The sequence below is a fragment of the Bombus affinis genome, chromosome 5 (assembly GCF_024516045.1).
Source record: "Bombus affinis isolate iyBomAffi1 chromosome 5, iyBomAffi1.2, whole genome shotgun sequence".
Taxonomy (NCBI): domain Eukaryota; kingdom Metazoa; phylum Arthropoda; class Insecta; order Hymenoptera; family Apidae; genus Bombus; species Bombus affinis.
Genome location: NC_066348.1, coordinates 13404825 through 13430790, shown reverse-complemented (window position 1 = coordinate 13430790; position 25966 = coordinate 13404825). Strand labels below are relative to the sequence as shown.

Sequence of the window (25966 nt, the reverse complement as noted above, 5' to 3'; positions counted from 1 at the left end):
AGACCGCAAGAAATGTACAGTTGTGAGTTGTTTCAGACGATTCGAGGAGTTTATAAGAAATTTAGGTTATTCCACGAGAAAATTTGTTGGGATGGCTCCGAACAGCGCTTTGATAAATTCAATTAATCGAAGAAAATAGAACTGGAGTTCTTCGACTATAGCGGAAAGAAATAGAACGTATTCGAGCATCATCGAATTCATCGATCAGAAATTGGTACGATTGTAAAGATTAAAATTCGAAAATTTAAATCTAACAATACGAGGATTTGAAAGTTCGTCAAATTGTAGAAATTTTTATCGCAACAAGAACAAAAAGAAGCATATTCGTTTCGATGAATTCACCCTACCACGGTCGTGAAATTTTAAACCGAATCTTACGAAGATTTATGAAAGGATGTTATAACATAAAAAAAGATGATTGCGTTACAAAAGATTCGAAGAACGTAACAGGATTAGATCTAAACATAGTTGGTCCATATCTAGGTGCACGATGACATTTTCCAAGAGTATCGGCTCGATCGAAGAAGATGACGGTGATCTTCTGCGATGAAACGATCGTTCCAAGATTTTTCTTCTGTCAAACAACGAAATCATGGTGGAGTAGCATCGTTTCGTAGACAATGCAAAGAGGCACGTTTGTCTGGCTCGCATTCTCTGCCCACACGCCCTCGGATACCGTATTACGTGCGTAATATCTAATGGACGTTTACGACGTTTAAAGGTGGCACGAAGTGGGCTAATACGAGGTGCCATTTAGTCAGTTAAAGGTCTTTGAAGCCACGACGTATCGGTGCTCCCGTTTATGTAATAAATACATAATTTTATAGTTATTAAGTGGTTGTCACTTAGACGCGTGTCGGCATTTCTGCCAGCGACGCGAGGTTCGACCGACATTTCTCTCCGTCACCACATTTACCGTTTCGCTTCTCATCCGAGTCATTCCATGGAAACCATCCAGGAACGTTTCACGGTTTATATAAACGAAAGCTTACATTGTCGCGTGATAATTTTCGTAGTGGAACATAAATATACGCTGTACACTCGTAACGATCTACATATTTTCATTTATATATCGTATATTATAATAATAATATACATCAAGTATATGTGTGAACGTACAAACCGATGGAAAATTAATGATCGAACATGATATTTATTATCTTGCTATAAAGTTAGCAAATTGGAAATTTGATTTATTTATTGGACATTTTAAACGTGGTATATTATGTAGAGCTCGCATTTAATCTCGACAGACTTTTACAGAAACGACAGATTGTTAGAAACTTTAAAGACAAAACAAAGAATTTTTTTAATCAGCGAGTATTTAATATCGGCAGTTTAACGAGGGAACGTGGCTGAGAAAGAAACCTGGTGTCGGTACGTTCCTAATTACGGTAGAAGACACAATAACTAGCTATCTCTAGTTAGCTCGATTGACACGGCCAGCGGGAGACGTGACGAGATTTCTTGTATACGGTGGAAGCGACGTCGCCGTATCGTCGGTCGGTGTCGGTACATAAAGGCAACGATTTTTCTCGTTTCTGACCCCATTCCAGGGACGCTTTTGCCGCGCGCGGTACGGATGAGTCGCACGTGCTGATCCGACGATGGAATGCGTTGAAGAACAAAGGGTGCAGCTGGTGCAAACTAACGTTAACTCGATTGTCAGCAAATCAAATAGATTAATAGAGTAATCGAAGACTCTTTTGACGACCGTTCCGTCCGACTTTGCCGATAATTTTAAATCTGCTCGCTCATGTTGCATTCGTCGCATTTATTTCTTAAATTCCATTCGAACACATCTTTCTCGAATGCCCGATTTTCTGTGGAAAATTGTGATTTTCGTATGTTTGGCTTGGAAGAGGAAACCTAAGGTACTCGATGCAAACCACAGGCATTGGGAAAATTGTTCGAGTTTATTGAATTTAAAATTTCTAGGATTTTAGAGATTATTTGTCACATTTATTACATTTGTTACTCTGCTTCTTACATTCATTACAACCACTTTGAATAAATCTTACTCCACATTTAGTATTTTCCAATTTCTTAATCCTTTTGAAACAGCCAAGTTTGCTATTTCTTCCAAAGCAATTGTCTCTACTAGCAGTTCCAACAGGTGCACAAATTAAACACGTATCCGTGTCATTTTAAACGGTTCGTTCAAACGCAACTGGACAATGCAAATCGTTGCGGTCCGCTCGAACGCTTCGAACAATGCGGCGCAAATTAGTTATAAATTACGCGCGTCCCGCAGAAACGGACAAAAGGCTGGATGGAGAGGGGTTAGACCGGAAACGACCGTCTGAAACCCGTTGCCCGCTTTGTTCTCGCACGTTTAATGAACGTCGCTGCAAAAGCGTAACAGTGGCGCTTGCCGATGACCTTGACGCGTCGCGTTATGCAACCTGCTCGTACAATAAAACGCAGAAGATCAGGGTACATCGGTTTCCTTCTAAATCCGACGCAATGCCAATATTTTTAGAACGAAGTCCGAATTAATCCAATGCTAACAATAATAATACGTCCGATTATTTGCATGCTGAGCTCCTTACTGCGAATAAACTGCTGGAACGCAGATTCTGGTCGTTTCAGGTTTGGAGAAACGTGCGGGATTTGTGGATTAATAGGATGAACGTAGAGGAATCAAGGAGTAACGGAGTTGTTATGCTTGAGTAAGTGTTGAAGCGAAATTTGTTTTTCGTGCTTTGGAATCTCGAATACAATTTTCAGAAGCAAAATTATTTCTTCCGCGGTATATGTATATCCTAGAGAGGAATCGGGTCGTTTAGGTGCTTTTCGACTTGACGGGAAATTTTCGTACTTTGAAAATCTAAATTGAAAACTTGGACGGTAAAATTATTTCTTCGTGCGTATTTCAGAGACGAACTGAATCGCTCAGGGTGTTTTGAAAAGCGTAGAATTTTGAATTTTAAATGTTTGAGATTTTGTCTAATAGACGTGGAAATCTTTTTCGAAGGAGTTTAAGGGCGAATACTACGTTTGAAGAAGTTTGAACAGATTTGAATATCAATCGTTACAATCGCAGAGGAATTTATTAAAATAAAATTGATGCTTTATTTATTTCGATGGTATATGCCAGTACATAAAGATGATAGAATTTTGAATGTAAAAGAATGTTTAACAAGATTCTTCTAATTGTAAGTATCTTTTATCGCCTTTTATCCGAGATTAAGTGAAGAAAAGAAAACAAACATGAGATTCGTCTGGACAAATGAATGGCATGTTTGATAGTTGACAGATTAACGGCGAGAGTGAGTGATCACAATAACGAAGAAGTATGTCTTGCATCAGTGTATGTAATTGGGTCATCATGGTGGGTGTATGAAAGCTCGTGATTAAGGTTAATGCCGTTAAATCCCGGCTATTTGCTTTTCCTTTTTGGCGTATCTTCGCTGATTTACGCTGGCGAGTGCGAACACGATTAACCGAATATCCCGTCTGAGGCCTAATAACGTCAACGCGAAATTCTTTCCTATCAAGCGTGCACCGCCAACGACAATTCACGTGATCTTCAGGTTGGATCTTCTACGCGTGACATTTTAGTGCATGATAAAAAAAGAACTCGCTGTGACGAGAATTTTTCAAGGCCTCGCTTTTTCGTCTCGTATCCACTTTAATGCACTCAAAAGAAGATTATAGAATAATATTCGCGGTAAAAAGATGGGAAATAGATTGGAAAAATTAAATTGACATCTGCGTATAATTTTACAGAAGAAATTAATCGCAGGAAGAGTGCTCCACTCGATGTCAAAATCAAATAAAAACACGATTTTGTTAATATAAAATCAAAGCGTATTGAATGTTTAAATTCTCCATTAAAAATATAAATATAAATTGTTATACCTTTTTTCTGTGGTCTTCATCCACTACAAACCCACCTCCATAGCTTAGCATACTGTACCAAAAATATCAAAATCCTTTCGAACCAAAGCAGAAGACAGAACTGATGCTTTCGATTCAACACGTCGAATAATCCCATTCGTTGGTGACGAAAACGTGAAAAAAGGAAAGAGCCAGGTATCGGTCAGCTTGTTCTCGTAATTAGGGCACCTTGGTGGGTGGTTGAAAGCTCGTTATTAAGGTTAACACTTCCCGTGGCGAATCCCGGTATACTTTCTTGTTTGGGTAGCACGTTGCAAGGACACGTGGCCGACCGCTCGCAACGACAAAGCATTGTTGCTGTAACAATGAAGACCGATCTTTGTGGTTTACCATTGCTGGCCGTACACCTACAAGCAGCATCTGCTGGCAAGGTCGTAAATAATGTTTCACAATCGGAGAACGGGACGAGAAACGGGGAACTCTGTTGTCCACCGTGTGACACACTTTTTCCAGGAATCCAACGCTCTTTTAAGGAGTTCTTCTTTTAATCCAACTTTTCTCTTCTTTCGTTTTATAAGTATAACGTTTAACGTAGTTTTATTTTGCTTTTATAAAAAAAGATAGCGATGTATACTACCGTTCATAAATACACAGACGCTTTCGTCCTCTGTTGCCATTTAATCCTAAATTGATGACATCCTAATTGACTCAAGATCAATTAACGAATTAAAGAGACGATTTTTAGGATTGATTCGAGATGTAATAGAATCTTAAAATTGTTTCTCTGTGAAAAGTAGAAGTGTCATTCATAATGATTCTCCTTTGTGGCCTTCGTATACGTTTATCATTTATTAAACCATTGTATTAGCGATCGAAGACGTTGTATCGAGCTGGAAGAATGACTTTTGCATCTGATTTATAATTCAAAAATTAAAGAGTGTGAAAATAAAAAGTTTATCTAATAACAAAGTGCGTTTTTATAAACTTTGACAATTACAAATGTATATCGCCTTGTAAAAGTTAATTTATTTGTGTCATCGTGGTATTCCATCATACTCGGCTCTAAAGAATCAAATTATCACGGTAAAATATGTTTAGCAAGAATAAGCAAATGCTCGTATATGTTCGAACAGCGGTGCATTGCATGCGAGCAGTTTGGTGAAATCGATATGTAAAGGCTTAATTAAGGTCTTTTGATAACCTAACCTCGATCGAAATCTCGTATCATCGCCATTAATCATCCACGTGTTCGTGACTTCCTTTCGTAATCTTCGAAATTAATTCCACCGATTCGGTATAAATTTCGACGCATCGAAAATTATTAAAAGGAACATCGATTCGATTTCACCTCGGCTTCTTTCTACCTTATTCCCTTTTTGTAGCACCGGTTATACGATCGTTCAAGTTACACGCCACGTCCTGGCGTTCGTTCCCCATTCGGTATGGAACGAATCAATGAATACGGGGAGCAACAATGGCAGCTCGAGTACGGTGTCTCGTGTTTGTCTCGCAATTAGAACGCGTTCTACGAACACGAAATTGATGGCTGGCCTCGATTTGACCGAACGTAAACTTGCTGAAATTGGCCTCAACGTTGTTGTCATAATTCATGATCTTGTTCAATTGTCGCGCGTTGCGCAATCATTGCCATTAAAAAACTTTGTCAAACCTACTTTACGAATTCGATGAGAAAAACGTATAGTTGGATCTCCGTTAATCGATTTCAATGGGATCGAAGCTATCGTTGGAAAGTTTGATTAATCAAAGTCTCGTAGTAAAAGAAATGGAAGCATCGTATTTTTATGGGCGATTTATTAATTCTATATAGTTAGTTTTATGAAATATTATCACGAAATTATTTATCATGAAATATTACGCTGGATCTCGTAGCAGATTGTAATTTCGATGGCTTTTGTCGCGAAATCTTCGATTCGTACTGTCGATGATTAGAAAAATATACGTAGCTAAATTAAGACAAGTTTAAAGGCTGACATTTTAGTTTTCTTCGCATCATAACACGATGGTCGATCCTTTCCAGCGAGAAATTCGAAAGGAATTCCTTCTAGCCGGCTGCTTTATGGCATTTAACACCATAAATAAATGACGTCGCGCGGTCGTCGAAGTAACAAGACGCGCCGCTATTAATAATAGTCCGATTCTCCCATCCAACGCGAAGATTTACGGAGGTGGCATGATTTATTTACCGAATATCTTGCTGCCACTTGCCCAAGAGCCTTCTTCCTCCGTTCTCTGCCTCTTTCCGCCGCATTTGTCGGATATCCTTTTGAACCAGACCACTGGGGGGGGGGGATTCGTTTGCGACTTTATCGATGCTTCTTACTACGTCCGTTTGCCCAGTTTGTGGAACATCGTCAATGTCTTTCTTCTAAGAACATCCTGTTTGGATAATCTGGATTATCTTAGTGGAGACAGTGCGTGGAATGTGCGACTTCTTCCTTCGTGGAAGTACGAGGTTTGTTGGACATTTACTTCGGTATATGATCGAACGTAAATTAGGGTTGATGCTGGATCGAACATTTGGATTTGTTTGCAGAAGTTGGTTTTATAGGTTTGAATTCCACATTGAAGCTTAACGAGAGGAATTTCAAACAACGTCTTTTAATTTATGCACCTTTTATATTGTTCAGTGTCCAACGTTGCGTTAAAACGACGTTTCATTTCCGGTCCCCTTTCCACCAACTGATATCATCGAAAATTTTCTATTTTAATATCGCGAATTTTATAAAGTTGAAGAAATCGATGTAATTCGTAACACCAGGACGAATCATTTTTCATTTAAATCGTAGAAACGTTGTTGTTTCTCATCTTCTGTAAAATATTCGAAATGTACATTGCTCGTCTTACATCCTGATGCATTGTTCCTGGCGAAAGAATACGTAAATTGGTTACACGTCGCTTAAATACTTGGTCCTTAATGAATTAACAAATCGTTAAACAACGATTGATCCACGACAAATCATTTTTGTAAATACGTAATATCAAACAAATGTGTTTTCCTTCGAAATTAAGAGAAAAACGATGAATGACAAATGGCACCGCCAGTGTCGAAACTTGTCATAAAATTCTCTAACCTCGTGAAACTGCCTGCTGTATCAAGTCGACGATATTCGGCGGCTCATTAAAACTCGGGCCTTCGTCCAGCACGGTCGGTCGCGCTTGTTTGTAACAATTAAGACACGTTCTCGCATAAATTATCGGCCGCTTCCGTCAGTCGAAACGGCGACGTTTACGACAGGAATGTTTATGCGCGATATAAAGCTTGTACCGTTGCTGTTCGTCCGTTTCGTTCCTTCCACCCTTTTGCAGTCCTCGTCACCGTTGTAACGACCACCGCAACTCCCTCCATGGAAAATTACGTCTCTCGAATGACGAAAGAAAAAAGGAACCGCGCTGCACGAAAACATCCCCGTGAGTTACGATTTTACATAAAGGCTCGATTCTTCTCGGTGCATCTTGATCTTGAAATTTTGTCTTGCTTGGTCGAAAGCTGAGTTTTGCAGATAAAACAGATGTAAAAGATGTGGTCATGGTGTTTAAATGTGAGCGTTCTTTCGAACGTAACTTCTCGAGTCTATGGTCTTTTCAGCGGTACGAAGGAAAAGAGAGGAAAAAGATATTTATTCGAAGGAGTCGTATACTACAGTCTCTCTCGTGTAACTTTTATAAAAGTATTACAGCAAATCTTAAGATTTGAAGAACCATTCATTCCATACAACCAATTCTTTCATCTTTTCGTATCAACAAATTCCCTCGGTGTTATCTTCTATCGTTCCATCGATATTTCATCGATCCTTCGATCAACAGAAAATTACCACAACCCAAATATCGTACAGCTGGCGAATCTATTCGTATTTAAAGATTGAAATTTATATTGCGGGCTTGAACGTTCGTAAATCGAGTCTCAGTATCTTCCATAAACAATTATTACGCACAATGCATGGAGATACGCTATACACGGTGATATTATTGTCAGAAATGAGTGTTCAAGTTTTTTCCGCGGAAAGAACAGGAATCGTATGACGATAATTCGTATAATACCGTCGGTGGAAATTACGAACGATGGAAATGATAGCTTCTCAGGTGTCAGGGAGAATCGCAAAAGCTGATAGAAGGATTGTAGAGGATGTAGAGGATATAGAACCAATAGGTCGACGAGAAAATTGCCTGGGCGTGGAATCGTAAGTGACGGTTACTAATCTAATAATTGTTCATTAATTTGAAAAGTTATGCCAGGATAAACACTGCTTCCTTTTTTCTTCAACTTCTAGTTGCTGATCTCCGAACGTGTTATTATATAGCGAATAGTAAATTATTTATTAAGGTTTGTGGTACGACAAGTTCAACCGGCTGGTATATACTAGCTCGAGCGGATTACCATTGAAATGCTAATAAATTCGCCACGTTACTCCGCAGGCGCCACGCCTCGCACGCATTTGAAAAGGCTCGCGGTGATTCTATTCGATTCCTTCGTGGGAATCGGCAAGGAATCCTCTTTGTAACAATGCAATCAATCTCGATATTCGATTCAGATCCCGATGTATGCTAATTTCCAATTTTGCGATTTTTTCTATTTTTCGCTGGCTGATCCTCATTTCCTCGATAAATTCTGCGAATTTGCACTATCATCGATCGATAAACTGAATTCCATTAGATTAGAGATCAACACCAGATTTATAAATCTGCATCTACGAATATATCAGTACATTAAATACATTAAGAAACACATACTTCTTTCTTGAAGGACGTTGCTTACGTTCGATTCATTAAAAAAAAAAGAAAGGAAAAAAAGTGTATGGTTTGAGAATAATGAAAGGAAACGGAGGGACGCGTGTCAAGTCCAACGAGCGTGTCAGGGGCGTATCACGACTCACGTTGCGCCCTGACCTTACGCACACCTTGTCGCATCGACAGGCGTTAGAACAATCGTGGCACACGTTAAGACGCAATGATGCTTTCTGGTGGGTGTTGGTATGCGTCTCCTACGCTTCAACGGGAATTGATGTTTCCGACGATTACGCGTTTAAACACCACTCTTCCTCGCTGGAAGGCGGAAATCGTCGTGGTCACGTCGCGATCGCTGGATCGTATCGATCAACGAAATCAATTCCAAGGCGATCCGTTGACTTTGTCGTTTCACGAATGTTTTTTTCTGCGTAGTATCGATCGTAATACGACTATGAAGAATAGTGAGTTTCAGATGGAGTTTGTCGTAAGTAGGCTGTGGATATCCATACGACGATTCTTATTTTTATAGATATCAAGAGACACGATCGTTCAGATCTGCCAAGTTACCTGGATTCCGAAGAATTTGATGTTAGATAACTTGATTAATGTTTTCAGATATACATGCTTGACGCTTATATGGAAATCTCATCTTTTAATACGTACGGTATGGTCAATGAATGAGGATAGAATCGGTGGAGACCTTGGAGTTTGGAACATGGAAGATGCGAATACTACGGTTGCACAGTCCTTGGATTTCGATGCTGAAAATAATCGAGTAACGTGCGTTTAGGCACGCAGAGTCTGGAAACTGTTTATACAGAAAATATAGATGATCAGGCTGGATCACAGAGTTCGATGGATGAATTTTGAGAAATGCGAGAAAAAACCACTTATACACTGCGAGAATGGTTCATCAACCTACAAAATGTCTGATCTTTCGTATTAATTTTCTAAACCATTTTCTTTTTTTTTTTTTTTTTATTTTACAAACATCAGTATCTCTCTTGTGGATCATTTCATTCATCGTTTTAAGCCTGAGAATTTTCTCTTTCATACATGCGATTTCAATTGTTTTGTTTGAGCAGATATCGCGAGGCATAATTTCATTAAGCTCGGGCATATTGTGTGTCATAATCTGATTAAATAACAAACGAGTGTTTCTCTTTCGAGGATCCAAAGAGCATTTTGTGTTTAAAAAATATGGAAAATTTCGTGTGACAGTATTCGCAACGCGTTGTAAATCTAAGTCGTTCCAAAAATGAAGATCGAACGATACTTTTCCTTGCATTTTACAATGTCGAAACGAGGAAATGCAAGGGAAACGTTCGAAACGAATTCGAGGCAAACGGTGGTGTTCGTAAAATTAAAATTAGCATAAGTTATGGGAAGGCGAATTCCCTGTGACAGGTTAGAACGAAGTTAACGCGACCCACGCGACCACGATATTTATAAAGCCTGGAAGTATCCGATTAACGGAGAGATTTAAGGTATCACGGTTGCATCGGGTCGTTCGTCTCGATCGAATATTCATGAGCACGAAATATAGCGCGAGGATGACAAATAGGCGACTAATTTCACGCTGCATACCAAAAAACCCACACGGACGTACCTATCTCGTTGAACGTTTTCACGGTTCGTACCAGCCTTGCACTCCGATCTCCATGAAAAATGTTTCGAATCGAATCGATAGCCATAACTAGAGGACACCATATAGATAGAAAGTGATCGACCCTGTAATTTCTTAAAAATTCTTTTTATAGAAACATTCTAAAAAACTCTTGCTTCTTAATTTGCTCCTACTAGATTATACCTATTTGTGGCAAACACAAACATAACCGCACCTAGACGAAGTTTAAACATACTGACGAAATATTGTGACAATACTCTCAAGAAGTTTTCCTCATAGTCTTTCTTCAAACGCAATCATACCTAACGTAATTTTCCTCTCACGTAGAATATATTTATACGTACATTTTTAAACGTAACGGCGTCTAATTCGTACCAAATCCTAACTATACCTAATCTTAGCAAATTTAGTTATGTTGAGAAATATTATAAATAATATTCGCAAGAAATTTCTACGATTTTCCTTTCAAATTGTACCACTATTCTAAGCCCAACCATACTCATTTCCAAACTTAGCCATATTCGACTATAATCGATTTGAAACCCAAACAATATAGTTATCAGAACGAATCTGTCTCGTCGACCCAATAGAAGTTAATCATCGATGGTTTCGATGAACATTTGTCACTTTAAGTCTCAAACTATTGAAACATCTTGAAACGGTTAACAACGAACGATCGTAGCTTACTTTCACTCATCGTATCCCGTTTCGCGTTCCTTTATCATGACAGCTTTCCCATTAAGTATCGCTCACGATGAACAAAGGCCATAAATATTCTCGTATCGTGATAGACAATCAATTTCTGTAAGATCCTGGGCAAGAATCAGAGGAAACGTACGTATGAATCGAGTATTCATTGAATAATTTTTAATCGTACAACACGTTCGATTTCATAAGCGATTTACATGATTCGTATATCGGCGGTCTGCTAGGAAGAAACGATTCGATGAAGACACGGGGTTAAGAATAATTAATTTCAGTCGCTAGGAACGTCTGGACTGGATGACAAATTACTTCCGGATCCCATTACTAGCCTCGTAGCGTAGTTAGTACCGCGTAAGAATAATTCGTGATCTCAGGCGAGATTAATCACGGAAAGGACGATGAAACGACAACAATAGGAAACAAGAGAACGAACGTTCCTATGAACCTCTCTAAAAATAACGCCTCTTCCCTCATTCCTCTTCATTCATCTTTCGCGCGTTTCGGTCGGTTCGATCGCGCGGTTTTTCGTGAAAAACGTTTATTTTCAATTTCAGGAAGTTTCTGGTACTCGTTCGTGACGTTCCTGGCACTCGCTCAGAGACTCGTCACTTGCTTTTTAAAAAATATTTCAACGTACCGTTGAATCGTTTGGGAAGATCGCAAGGTGAAGACAAATTTAAACGCGATATATCTTCGCAGAATTAATATGGAATTCATAAAATTAGGATTTACATAGAATTAATATTTTATTGAATCGCATATCATTCGTTTCTTTCGATGATTTCTTGTCAAATATTTACATATGAATCTTTTTATTGGTACGTGGATTGCTGGACGCGTTACGAATTCTTCAGTTAACCTAATAAAGGTATAGAGAATACCTTTTATTATCTTTCTCTGCACAAAAATAAATTCACCGGGAGATTCTTTTCCTCGAGAAACAAAGAGGCAGAGCTACTCGTGTTTTTCCTGCAAGCGTTTCCTGATTCTTGGTTGCCGGAGGAACTCGAAACAGTAGTTTATCACGGAGGTAGTGCACGTACATATGTAGGTTCCTCCTCAAAGCAGCTGATTCGTATCCATCATCCTTTTGTCTAGAGGCAGCCGAACCCCCACGACGATTTAACTTACGAATTAATCAACCGTTGGTGGAACGAAGTTTCGTACCACGGCGTCACTCATTATTCTTCTTACGCGGCCAGATAAATGACGGCAGTTAATTACGAACACGTAGAACCCCGTGGCAAACCGCGACCCACCCGGACAACCGGAGAACTCGGTGTAATTTCATTTTACCAACGAGTCGACCAACGATCTCTGATGTCTTCTCTCGATACGTATAATGATTTACCTAAAATTGATAAAAAAAAAAAAAACAAAAATATTTCCCATACTGATACGTAACAATTTTCGTTTCTTATCGACAAACGTCACGGCAAACATTGTTGACGAATCTCTATAATTCAGTCTACGTGCAAGTGACAACTCACGCTAAGAGTTTCGTTTCATTAAACTTATACATATTGTGTTGGCAACTAAGCGATCGCGGATTTTGTCAATACAACGTAATGACAAAATACGCAATCATTTAGTTACCAACCCGATATGTGGGTACAGAAATTCTAAGAACTCGAAACTTGAAGAAAATTCAATACAAAGAATGCAATAGAATAAAATACAATGGAATTTCTTCCTCCCTAAATGGATTAATATTTTTAATCGATCGTTTGCATCACGGTATGATATACGAATCGGTACGACCAGTTCCTGGATAAAGTTAACGTTACTCTTAACAAGTGCTCTGATATTTCCTTCCTGATTTTGTAATATCTTCTCAAAGCCGGAATTAGTCATTATGCGCCTGTTGCTCTTTTCCGGAAATCACGGAAGGAAGTAAAATGGGTAACTGGGTCGACAGAATGAACCACAACGATTCTTCAAAATCTGTCGGGCCATTCGTTATCTCGGGAGAGTAAGCCCAACACGACCACGCTTACCAGGATAATTACCGAGTCGAGCGTGGCTGGGTCTCAGTTGACCGATTAAAAATCGCGATCCGCTTGTCTCGCTTATCTCCTCCCCTTTTGTAACGAACAACCGACGGCGGCGTCGCGTCGGTCTGGCGGTGCGCGTGGGTTCCGCGATCCCGACGGTGATTCAGGTTAATTATGATTGCGCGAGGAAAACGCCACGACGGAGAAAGAAAACTCACGAAGGTCGGGCACGATTTTCCACGAGCTTTTCCGATTCTCATGCGTATACATAGCGTTTCTTTCCTCTGCTTGGAGAAACGAAGTCAAGGTTCGATACGATGATGCTTCGTGTTGATAAGATTAATATCTTATGAATATTTTGTTTATGATCGTCATTATTCCTCTGATATTGGTTGACTGAAGCACGAGACTCGTACCAAAGGAATCAAACTATACAGATATACAATAAATATGCAACGAGAAAAGAAACATTTGCTCGCATAGTCGATAAAAACGAACTGTTGTAAATCCATAAAATTTCTATAGAAAATTACGCATCAATCATTTTGTCCGCTTCGATGTTAACGCTACAACTATTCTTTAATGTACATATACCTGAATAATATGTTCATAGCATGCAATATGAGACAGAAAATCTCTAAATACAAATTGCGTGTAATATTTCAATATTTTGCTGGAGACACACCGTTCTGACAATAGATAACAACTATTTAAAAATAGCTATTAGAAAAACCATAGACATAATGCTGTATTTTACGTTTGCTAATCCATGGCTAGCCAAATAAATTCAAAATATGAATTATAGATTAGATAATCGTACGTACATACTACAAATTAGATAATCTAATAAGGTGGAAGAATTTGATTGTTTTTGAACTTATTTGGCAAGATAGATTTTCACGTGAATCACACCTTCGACTATCTTGATATTAGTCATAACTGTCACAGAAAAATGAAAGAGTTTAAATGAATTACCGCGACAAGATTTAATCAATGTAATGAGATAATTACGAATTCTGATACTGACAGGTGATTTTCTTTTGACGCTTAACAAGGTTCTGATACTTACTCGAGCCTTCGGTGAACGAGGCGCATTAATAATCGTGCTACGACGTCGGCTCTCGTCCGTGGGGAGGGTCTAATCGAAAGCGCGCGTATGACTCACAACTCGCGATTGTCGTGCGATGCACGCTTGACACGATTTGCTGGACTTACTTGGAGGAACGAGGAAAGTCCCAGCTTCGTTACTTGGAATCCCCCGATTGACCGTCTGCGTACGTGTCATGGAGAAATTGTACGAATTTTGTTGACAGACAGAGAGAGAGAGAGAGAGATAGGCAAGCTACAAATGAATATCGTCGCAATTGGAATTTTCGGCACGTTCCGGTAGAAATTGCTAACCATGCCGAATATAGTATTTAATGGCAGAATTATTGTCGATTAAAAAGAGGAAATCGAAGGAGCAGAAACGGTCTATGCGCATGTTTTAGAAAAGTCATAGAAAATTTAAAAAATATATCTAAACCTAAGAAAGATCTAAGAAGATCTAAAAAAGTTTCTATAAAAAGATAGAAGCCAGTAATTTTTAGCAATAACAGGAGGACACGTACGATTTTTCGCCTTAAGTGTATGCTGGCATTTTCCTTGGATTATATTCAAAGTTCTTTTAATCGCTAAAACGATAATAAGATTGGAACATAAAACTACGGCAGAGTTGTAAAAGTAAAAGGAAAACTACGTTAGTCGATGATCGCATTAACCTTTAGAAAACCACGTGTAATTTCGGAAAGGTTTGAAAATTTTCCACGGAGCAATAAAATTGGCTACGTTGCCGATTTCACAGGTGTTTTTAACAGGTCCGCTTTCGTAGTTCTCAGAATCGAGCTCGTTCCACTTACAGCATCGCTGGCAAGGATCGCTGTGACCATGTTTTATTCAGCGTTTAAATATTTTATAACCGCGTTAAAAGCGCGCAAGTATGGCGACTCTGTCAGTAACGTGGAAGATGGACAGAACTGGGTGCCTGTTGCAAGAGACAAAATTTATGGAACTGACTGGATCAAAAGACGTCGCACGTCTGTCCACCGTTGGCATTTGACGTGTTTTGCTTTCGACTTGTCTCTTTCCACGCGAATGATCACGAGTTTGTCAGATTAAATGGGTTAAAGATCAAAACCGAACTCCTGGATATCTTTATCGAGCAGCGTTGAGTCGCGAGATTGAAAAATTTGGAGCACAAGATTCCGTGAATGAAGTTTCGTAAACTCGTAACTGGGGCAAAATGTGCGTTACAGAAGATCGATTGTTCGTTAAAAGAACGTTGTTTAAACAAAGTTAAGATAAAACAGTGTTAGAATGCTGAGAATTTGGCAATCTTTAACTTCACCTTAAAGCTCTTCTTAAAGCATAAAGATTTATTCCCTGTTGATACGAAAGCAAAATTGGAACGAAATATTCGGCAATCGGTTGTACGATTTGTGTCAAATCTATCTATGTCCGTTGGTTTTCATTTTTAATCTGTTCGTTGGAAGAAGAATCCAGAGAAATACATTTATCGTACCTTTGTCAGATATAATATCAAATATTATTTATTTCGACACATATTAAGAAATAGGAAAGATAAACCTACGCAGAAGCTGGAATTATAAATTGTCAAATTCTTAAATATCGAAGAACGTTGCTTGGTTAACTTGATAATATAAATCGTTAAATTACAAAATATTAAGCGACGTTGTTCATTTCTTACCAATCGTTTAACCGGAATAACACTTCCAAGTAAAAAAAGCACAGGACGAAGTGTTCCAATCTTCCAACAACTAAACTTTCACGAAACAAGTAAACGGACCGAGAAAAGTTAAAGTTCCTCGAACTTTAGAAACGATTGACAACGTATTTCGAGGAAGCGGACGATATCCAGGTGAACGACGTTTCTCAGAGTCGCCTGAATTTCTTTCCATCGTTCCAGAATAGGTTCGACGGCGATCGTTTTCCAGAAACTCGTCATCACGAAGATAAATGTACAGACAAGTAGCTGCACCTTCCCAGCGCGCCGCCGTGAAATAACGACATTAATAATGAATCACGCGGCAATTTTGCTTAAGTTTTACGATGGTGAACGTGTCGAGCCTAGTGGGCGTCTGTCGAAGGTCTGCCAGGCTATCTCGACGCGTCGCGGGATCGATCCGCGACCATTTTTTCCGTCGCCAGCGGAATTAATGTATCTGCACCGCTTCCAGGAACGTGACACTAATTGCAAAGGACGACTGGAAGAATGGTGACACGCGTATATCTCTATGGAGAATTGTAACACACGCAATTTATTCACTTTGTTTCTTGCTTGTTAAAGACGAACGTTTGAACGATGATTTCGTATGATTTATTCGAGCAGAAAACCCTTCTAACCTACTACGTATTGGTGCTGAATTCTATGAATGGATTCTATGGCTGCATTCCATGAATGATTAGCGAAATGAAGAATTACCGTCGATTGAATCCACTTTTCTAGATGGACGACTATTCCGTGAACAAAAATTATAAGCAGCGGGAAATATCAGCAGTGATCTCTTGTTATACGTGGTTCTTCTATGAAGACGTTCACGATTGATGGAAGTCTACTGTGCTTACTTTAGAACAGCATCGTGGTAAGGAAAATAGGGGAGGAAAATGAGCCTGTGGAATGGAATGTACGAACCGACAGTCACCAAACTCACGCTTGTTCGCAATTATTTATGCAGATCTACCCTTACTCGAATAAACCCAGTATACTCTTAGATCATACTTTGTAAGACGAATTCGCTCAACTAAGCGCTACTCAAGATTTTGTCCGAGAAAATGAAATTTATATGTGCTCTGTCGATGATCGATAATCAAAGTAATTGTTTTTGGTAATTGCAAAAACAAAATGCTGATTCTATATAAGTTAAACGAGCGGTAAAACTGAAAAATGACCCATCCGTTAGTCAGCCCCGATCTTAACGCGATCTCTATCCTACGAATGTCCATGAAACTGACAAAACCAACCTTACAATCTCTCGGAATCCTTGCACCATCAAATGCTTAGCACCTAACCGCATAGACCATTGTCCAACCGTAAGCTACATGCAACATTTTATGAACATGGGAACACGGCTGAGAAAAGGGAAGGCAGAAGAGGTCAAGAGCCAGTGTTACGCAAGAAAATGCGCTTTCGCGAGCGGCGATAAGCGTTACTTTAACGACGGGTATCCTTTTGTCCGTCCTGCGCCGCGGTTTCTCGGCCGTCTTAATGACCGATGCAAATACACGTCGTTAGGCCTCGTTGGGCTCGTTTCGCTACTATTTGTCTTTATAGCTGCGGCATCGGTGCTCTTGCGTCCCCTTTGCATACGCTATCGCGACGAGGACCGAGCGGCCGGCGTCGAGTGATTTCTTTTTTCGCGCGGGTTTGATGGGTTTTCCCGCGCCTCTAGATGAACCTCTTACGGAATGGTTACTTTAGAGAACCTCGTTTACGACGATGATGATGATGATGATGACGATGACGACGACGACGAGGACGACGATGGTGGTGGTGGTGATTGTGCTGGTTTAATGGCGATCTTATTGTTTGTTTAGAGGAGATGGTGGAAATACGTATGATGAAGCGTGTAAATTGGTTTTTAAAAAGGCTATAAAGAACTTTATCGTAGATTGCAAATGATGGAATAATTGTACGTTGCGCGAGGCACTGTGTGTGATTTATAGGAACTTAAATTCATGTTTATTTCAATTTCAAGCAAAGCCAAGAATTTTTACGAATTTTTGCTATTTCCGCCTTGCTAGCGAAGGTCACAGTTGGCGCCAGAAATCAGTCGGGGTCTGAACATGGTTATTTAAATCGACCGACCACTAAGAATCAGCTTGCGATCGCATAATCGAATTCGTTCAACAAACGTTAACGTAGAATACGAGATATAAATACCAATCGTTTGATCGAATATATTTTATGTGTTTAATATCCTATATACTTGATGTATTCCACGTGTTTTTACGAAGTAAGTATCGCGAAGAAAGCACGCGTAGAAGAAGCGAGGTGAAGCGCAGTCTTAAATGCCCTAAAATTTCCACCGATATAAATCTATCAAATTTCTCTGAAAAATTACAAATTGCTGGTTTCCGCCGCCGTTGGTAATCCCGGAATTAATTCTCTAGCATCCAACGATCCTTCCGCTACTTTCATTAAGATGGACTTGGCGGCACAGTGCGGCGTTCCTAATTGCAACAGGATGAAGGTGCGCAACCTTTGATGGCTGACGATTGAAACAAAGCGAAGCAATACCGAAGTTCTTCGTTTCAATTCAAAGGGTTAACGAGGGCCGTGTACGCGAGCTAATTAGGATGTCGCCTAGACCGTTTATTTTCGTCGGGACCAGGACGTGTCACAGCCGAAAGGGCAGATCGAAATATCGCGACAACGACGCTTTTAATCGTCTTGCCTCATCGAGGGTAACGACGACTGAAACGAACCCAGTCTGTCATGGTTTCTTCATTGGCGTTTATATGCACCAGCGAATTTAATGATCCATACGAGGAAATTCTCTGATTCAGTACTTTTGTCACTGTTGCAGTCATGGGTCTTGATCCATTGGCGTAATGGAGGCGAAGAGGTCTACTGGTATACGCCTTAAGCAGCGTAACTACGAGTTGAGTGTACAATTTTGATTAGTTTGTTGGAGTTTCATTTGCGACGATTCATTGATAGAAAATTTAATTTGTAAACATTTCAGAGTTTCTTTCATTTGGAGCTATATATGTATTCCTTTATGATCCCTGGGATTATTTTGAAAGTAGACGATTGAAGCAATTATTCTTCGAGTCATTTTGCTTATGTTCGAAGAAATTATGTTCTCGAATCTTTTTGTCAACTTATTTTCGTTGGAAATTTGTTTCGAGTCGAAGATCCCGTAAAAATATTCTCCGGAATCTTGTTGATAAATTTTGGAATCAACCCTTTAAGAGTTCTACGATAAAATTCGATCAAACGCTCAGTCGATGTTCTTCGTTTCTATCGTCCAGCATTTGTCACTATATCGTTCTCGAAATATATTTAAAAATTAATTTTCTCTTTTATAATTTCTCTTTTCCCTTGCATCAGATATCTCCACGTTAAAGTAGATACTCCACAATGTTCACCTCTGATCTCCTATCGTTGCAATGATTCAAGTCGAATTTTTAAATTGCAAACAAATAACGCAACTGTCAGGATATCCAAGAATGATTTTCCAATCTAAAGACAAGTCTAACTGGAATTATCAATAAAGGTGATCTAAGACTTTTAAATCGTGCTATTACAAAGTATTATATTTGGATTGTGTGTACGTTTGAAAAGCAACGAACGAAGGATGATTCGATTGGAAAGAATTATTTATTTCGTATCTAGAAACGTTGTTGTGTTTTCTCGAACTCGAACCGCGAATTGGACGACGTTATTCGCGGAACATCGGACCGGATGGAGCGTATCGCGACTCCAATTACGCAATTTTCTTCCGCGGACGAGTCGCGAGATAAGTGCGGCCAAAGCGGCTTCGATGTCGCCTGAAACTGAAGAAATTAACCGCGGTTAGTTGTATCTTCTTTGTTTTCGTAACTCTATGCTTGTTTTCTGATCGTTATATAATTTCGTGTTATTTTCTATGTCCGTTATTAAATGCAAATATCGAAGAACGATTATAGATATGACATTTTTATAAACGCGTCTGTAATACGATGTAGCTTTCAGTTAAAAAATAATTTGCAATGGCACTTGCGAATTTTATATCGAGTTAACAAATATTCTTCTTAGAAACTGTATTTTCTAAAAATGGAACAATTCTTCCTTCGATCTTATTTCAACTGTATATCTTCTATCGTAAATTATTATAAATTACTATAGATTTCTATTACGGATACAAGGTACAGGATACAATTATTATTATTACTAGAATAAAAATGATTTTAATATTTCGAAATATTTGTTTTTCTCCTTATGAAAACAGGAAGCGTTGCAATTTCGGTGTTCGATATTTCGTAATGGCAGTGCCTCTCGAATTTCGCCTCGATCAAATGAACTCGTTTGAACTCACAAAGTTTTCACACCGTGGCAAATTCCAAGCGCTTCCGATTACTCAGCAAACAGGTCGAAAACTCCACCGATCAGGTGAAAATCCTCTTATCGTATAATTTCTATTTTTACTAATATTTGATACTTGCCGATACCTTCTTCAGATGTGTCTGGATTTTTATGTAAAAATACGATCAATTTACGAGCACGTGCACTGTCTTGATATATTTTTTGACATTCTAGTTTTCGTTAGCTACAGAATAATTATAGTTAGTATGTGTGTATCGATATAATGAATGCAGCGTTAATTATTCATTCGATTAAATGGAAATCGATAGATGATTCATATTCAACTGCGCATACAATGCATTCGCATACTTCATCATTATGCGTAGCTATGTCAGATCCACAGTTATAAAGTACAAAAAACTTGATTAATAGAACAGCTAAATATATCGATCGAAATCGCGAACAAAACAAATTCGCATAGCTTTCATTACGCAATTTTTCTAATAATCGCATGTTCATATGGTAATAGTGATTTATCCGTTGTAACATTATATCCATCGCAAACTATTGAAATATTACGCGTAATTTATAACTTTTAAAATCCTTCGTTCCAAGAACGGAGATGAAATTCTGGATTCCAGTTAAATTTGTTAGAAAATCTATACGACGAGTATGACTGGACGTTGTAAGTCACGCAATGCGTCAATCTCCATTAAAATTCACCATTTCAACGTTCGACTCGTCCGAGCAACAAAATGGAGAAACGTAGGAGAAACAGAAATAGCGAAACTCTTAAAAAGGGCAAACGCAAATCTTCTCTTCTAAACGTCCTATTTAGAGCATTTTAGTAGTTCGCTGAAAAACCGGCTAAAATTGCAACAAACTCGCCGGTCTTCTCTCGGAGTTTTTCCACGCGTCTCAAACGTCACTCGTCTCGCGCAAGACAGCACAAATTACTGGCAGAACAAAAACAAGACGTGTCAGTCACATAACGTAGCTGCTGATGTAGGATCGCGAACGTACTAATTATCGTGGCTAGACCGCGAATTAGGGGCGTAAGACTAAACGAGAGGATGGTCGCTGCGACGACAAGTGAAGATCGTCGTCGAGACGCGTTATCGTCGGCCTCGATCTCTTCGCGCTTCTCTCCTTACGTCCGCAGGATGCGAGATTCACGTCGTTAAACACGCGTAGTTCCTTCATCGTTCACATCCGTCGTTGACGATGGAAATGTCAGTAGACATAAATCACGTGGCCACGATTAATCCAGACCTTCGTCTCCAATCAATCGTCTGGTTCATACGAGAAAACGAATGGTTTTCTTGATGTAAGCGACGATTACAAGCTTCTGGCATAATTAAACGCGATTAATCGTGGGAATGCTGGAGAATTGTTGCAGTGAAGTGTAATTTAACTCTGTAATTCGTATATACGTATTACGTATGGTAAAATGCAATTTACGAACGCGTGACAGTCTCGTTCTAGCTGTTAATGTCTGAAATTATCGTTGTATCGTGTCTCCGAAAGTTCTACTTCGAATATATTATACGTGAACCATAAAGAGACTTGCTTAATGACCGTGAAATCAAACTAGACGAGAGCTGTACACGCGATTTGATTTAAATATCCTTAAACTAGTACGATCTAATACGTACGTGTAGCTACAAATTGAAAGTAGCTGCAAATAATTCTAGACGTTAACCTACGTTACTCCGACCTGTCAAATCTAATTACGAACGATGCTAAACACGTTATTAACCTACCCGATACTAACCTGTCGATCGAAACTTGCTACGAACTGATAGCTAAATTCGTCGGAACAGCATTTGCGCGCTTCGATCTATCGACGCTCGATACAAACTGCCGCCACATAAATCTACCAAAAATACCGTATTTGTAAAATGGCGAGAAGAAAAGAGCAAACTCAGCTGCAGGTCGAAGTGGAAACCGAGGATGATTGGCAACAGCTGTTAAGTCGAAAAGGTTTAATTCTCGCCGACATTTACTCCGAATGGTGTGGCCCGTGTATCGCCATGGTGAGCACCCTGCGAAGTGTAAAATTAGAGATAGGAGGTGACACGATCAACTACGCGATCGTGAAGAACGATTACATCGGCGATCTCGAACGATTTCGCGGCAGAAGCGAACCAGTCTGGATGTTCCTTCAAAACGGTAAGATGGTGAACCTTGTGTTCGGTGCTAATTGCCCACAGCTTAGAAAACTGCTTGTAACGGAGATCAAAAGGGTGCAGAACGAGGAGGAACCGGAAATGGTGCTGGATGTGAGCACTAGGACACCCGAGGAAGAGGTTAAATGGCAAGAGAAGGAAGCCATCAGGTATTATCCTCAAGCATCGAATAATATTTTCGAAACTTTCAACATAATTTTTTAACAATTATATCTACAAGGTTTGAGCATTTTTATATTCGAAATGAGAACAATAGACACGTAAAGGGGAGGAGTAATTGTTTTAGCGAGAGTTAGAAAAAAGCGTATCCGAAAGTAATGATAGGAGAATTAGAAATAAATTTCATAATATTGAAATATTCAAATATGCAAGAAACATATTTAACATAAGACATGCGTTTTGAAACAACTCGATACGGTAATATTTTATGAGCTCAATAAATATCAAGCGGAATGTACCTACGTTTGTACATCGTAATATGTGATATTGTCATTCTGACGTAGAAATTGCACGTGTCATGGAAACATTATTATCTTCCGAATAAAATCGAGTAACAAATGTCTATATCTTTGTCGAAGACAAAATATCAGATCAAATAACGCTAATCGTTGATTAGCAAATAAAACGTAATTTTCATCTGAATAAAAGCTTATTTCGATAGTAATCAGTTTTGCTACGAGTACGGTTAGTGGATAATGGTTAGCGGTTCATTGCAAAATTATCCGTTGCAAACAAGAAAAGTGGTGGAGGATCAACAACGTGCCAAGAAAGAAGCTGAGGAAAGAGAGATGTACGAGACGTTCCTGGCACAGATGATATTCGAATTGAGCGAGGTCACCGCTCTGGTTTTCTATCCTTGGGTGTTCAAGGAAGAGGGTCGACACAGGGACAAGTACCAGTGCCCTCCATACCTCGAACTAGTCAACACGCTGTTTAGACAAAATTTCGACGTGCTCGAGGAGCTCCGTGTACAATTGAACGAGGAAACGATCGAGAAGATGTTCGTTGAGAGTAACGTAGAGATTACGAAAGAACTGGTAGCAGGTGACTTTTTAAATTCTTCGATATCCCCTTCGAAACTTTCACTTTTTATTACCTTCGCATTTACCGAAATTGATTATACACAGTTGTTTTTATGTATTAATATTTTATACGAGAGCCCTGCCATTACATTTTGGTTTTATAATTTACTGAATTTCACTAATTATTTATCGATAGTTTAATAGTATTGGTATGAATTTTTTAAGACTCTGTGGAAAAAGAATTTATAAATACGTAGGTTCTTTTTCACTGAATTGTCCTGAACGCCATATGTCTACAAATTTTCGCTTAAAACTTCGTCTTGACATTTTCGAGCGTACGGTTTGTTTAGCGGAATACGCGGAACATTGGCTGCGAGAAAGTGTTTAAAAATAGAATTGCAAACTCCAAAATAAGAAGAAAGGGGAGGAACGAAAAACCATTGATCTAATTTGGTCTTCGTCGCAAGACTTCACAGGTGGCATCGCTTTAACTACAATTAATTTTATATCGTGATTGTTCGATTATTCTATGTCAGGATTAATGGACGGTAGAACGATAGCGATGAGATTGAAAGGTAGACGTCCTCATCCTGATTGGCCTGTACCCTATCCCTTCGAATGTCCTAAAGGGACTAAAAGGTGTCCGACGCGAGCGATCAACGATGTCGAGGATTATCTGATACATTTGTTAACCAGCACGACTCCACTGATACACCCTAACGCTGCTCCTTCCTCCTTAAATGAGTCTTACATGGAGAGGTACGTGTACGTTCATGAACCTGATCCCGAGGATGAGGAGGATTTTCCTCGCACCGATCCCGCGGTTTGGGTGCCTCCTCAGGTATTTTTAAATTTAGAATACGCGAATAGGAATTAATCACTCACTTTATATATACTTTTCGTTTCAAACTTTTCACCTCTCGACTCTTCTTTATGACTGTTTATTAGTTACTGTTTATTAGTATTATTAATTACGTTGGCTACAAGAGTTCCTCGGTTTCCTCCGAAGATTATTTATTCGAGGCGAAGTAATATGCATTTTCCAACAGCTCGCATTACTCTCGCAATTCTATAGGCCAGAAGCAAGGTACACGTGTACACGACCCTCTTCTCCAATTACATGGAACTAGTGCACCCTTACGAAGAGCCCGTACCACCGGCTCCCTTCTGCGCCGTCAAGTTTTACTATTCAAAGTTCGCGGTTGTCCGTGAAACATGCGCATTGTACCCCGACGCGATCGAATATTTTGGCGCGTTCGAGTTCGATAATCCACCGATAGCCAGGCGAATAGCGTCCAGCCCCGAAGATTTCGAAAGAAAGGTTACTTAACTCTCAATTGATATCGTTAGCTCGTTAGTAACTCAACAGTTTGGATAAAATTAAGCTTCTAATTTTTTATATTATATTATATTTTATTTTCGATTGTATTTCGTAAATACGAACGTTCGTTTCTAAAATTAATATCGATATATAAGTAATATAACTTGGAATGTAATTTGAATCGGTTGCTCGCGATCTTGACCAGTGCCAGTTGAAGATCAAATCTTCTTTTCTCGTTTCTTGCTATACGTACGTCGACGATATAAAATATTGCATGATTAAATATTAAACGAAGAACATTGACGCAGGCAAAATATCAAACTGGTAACGAGATATTCGTAATAATCCTCCGGAGGATCAGCGACGATGCTTTTTTGTCATTCGCGAGCATCGAGCCGTATTTCGTCACTGAAGACGATGAAAAGGCGCAAGCGATGATAGACGAGTACTTCCCCGAGGGTGCTGAAGATGTTATTCTCGAGATGTTCGAAGAAGAAGAGGAGGAGGAGGAGGAAGAGGAGGAGTATTACGGAGAAGAGGAAATCGAAGATGAAAACGAGGAGAATAAAGAAGAAGAATTTGCGATCTACACTTTCTTATGAAATCGTACTCTTCAACTTTTATTCATTTTTTATTTTACCATGAATGATGTGAAACTTTGATCGACAAACAGTGAATTGTTTGATTACGTGATGAACTTCAACATGGAAATTGTCTTTTGATCGAAGAAAATGTTTTGAAAATAATTACAGTTTGCAGTAGACTACTAATTGTGAAAATACGATAAGTTATTTATCTTGTTGATCGAACGCCACGATTTTTAACGTTCGTTAGAGCGATAATCGCCAATGCAAAAAATAAAAAATGATTCGTTGAAAACGTCAACAGACGTTCTATTTATTCGCAGTAATTTTTACACATACGTTGCGTTATATTTATCTATATAGGGACGTTCTACAACATTCGAAGATCAACTCGATATAAAAGCAGTAATACTTTTCGAAATTTTTTCTTAAATATATGATATCCCTTACCTCGTAAAACTGCAAGTGCTTTTAAACGCTTATCGTAGAGTTTCCATCGTGTTTCGAATAATTCAAATAGCGGAGGCCTGTTTTTTTTCGCCGACCATGGATTCCATTCTTTGCGCGTTTTGGCAGAGCCGGATCATACTTGAATATTCGCTGTCGTTGGCAACGCGTTTGCGTAACTTTGGCAGCATTCCAACCGACACCGCGGGCTCTAGAGGTTATATTACGCACCTGTCTCGCTGCCAATTTTTTAATCGTGATTCGCCAACGGGAAACGTTCGCCAAACGACCGTCAAAACAAGGTATTCCCTTCGAATGTGTTACACTGTTGCACACAATCTTTAATCCTCGTTTATACGTTAAATATATCGTTCGTTATGTTCGCCCAATTTTTCCTCCAACTACTGGAACCGGTTACTAGG

The 25966-nt window shown here is 39.2% G+C and overlaps 2 protein-coding genes across 3 annotated transcripts in view; both read left to right on the top strand.

The window, feature by feature from the left end:
- LOC126915956 (NAD(+) hydrolase sarm1) overlaps window positions 1-25966 on the top strand; it is a 137811-nt gene that overhangs the window by 34563 nt on the left and 77282 nt on the right. The window lies entirely within an intron of this gene.
- On the top strand, window positions 1193-25398 carry LOC126916040 (uncharacterized). The gene is made up of 5 exons (XM_050721396.1): window positions 1193-22319; window positions 22907-23214; window positions 23729-24033; window positions 24268-24513; window positions 24822-25398. Exons 1-5 carry the CDS (start codon window positions 21883-21885, stop codon window positions 25113-25115), a joined length of 1590 nt encoding a protein of 529 aa, XP_050577353.1. The 5' UTR covers window positions 1193-21882; the 3' UTR covers window positions 25116-25398.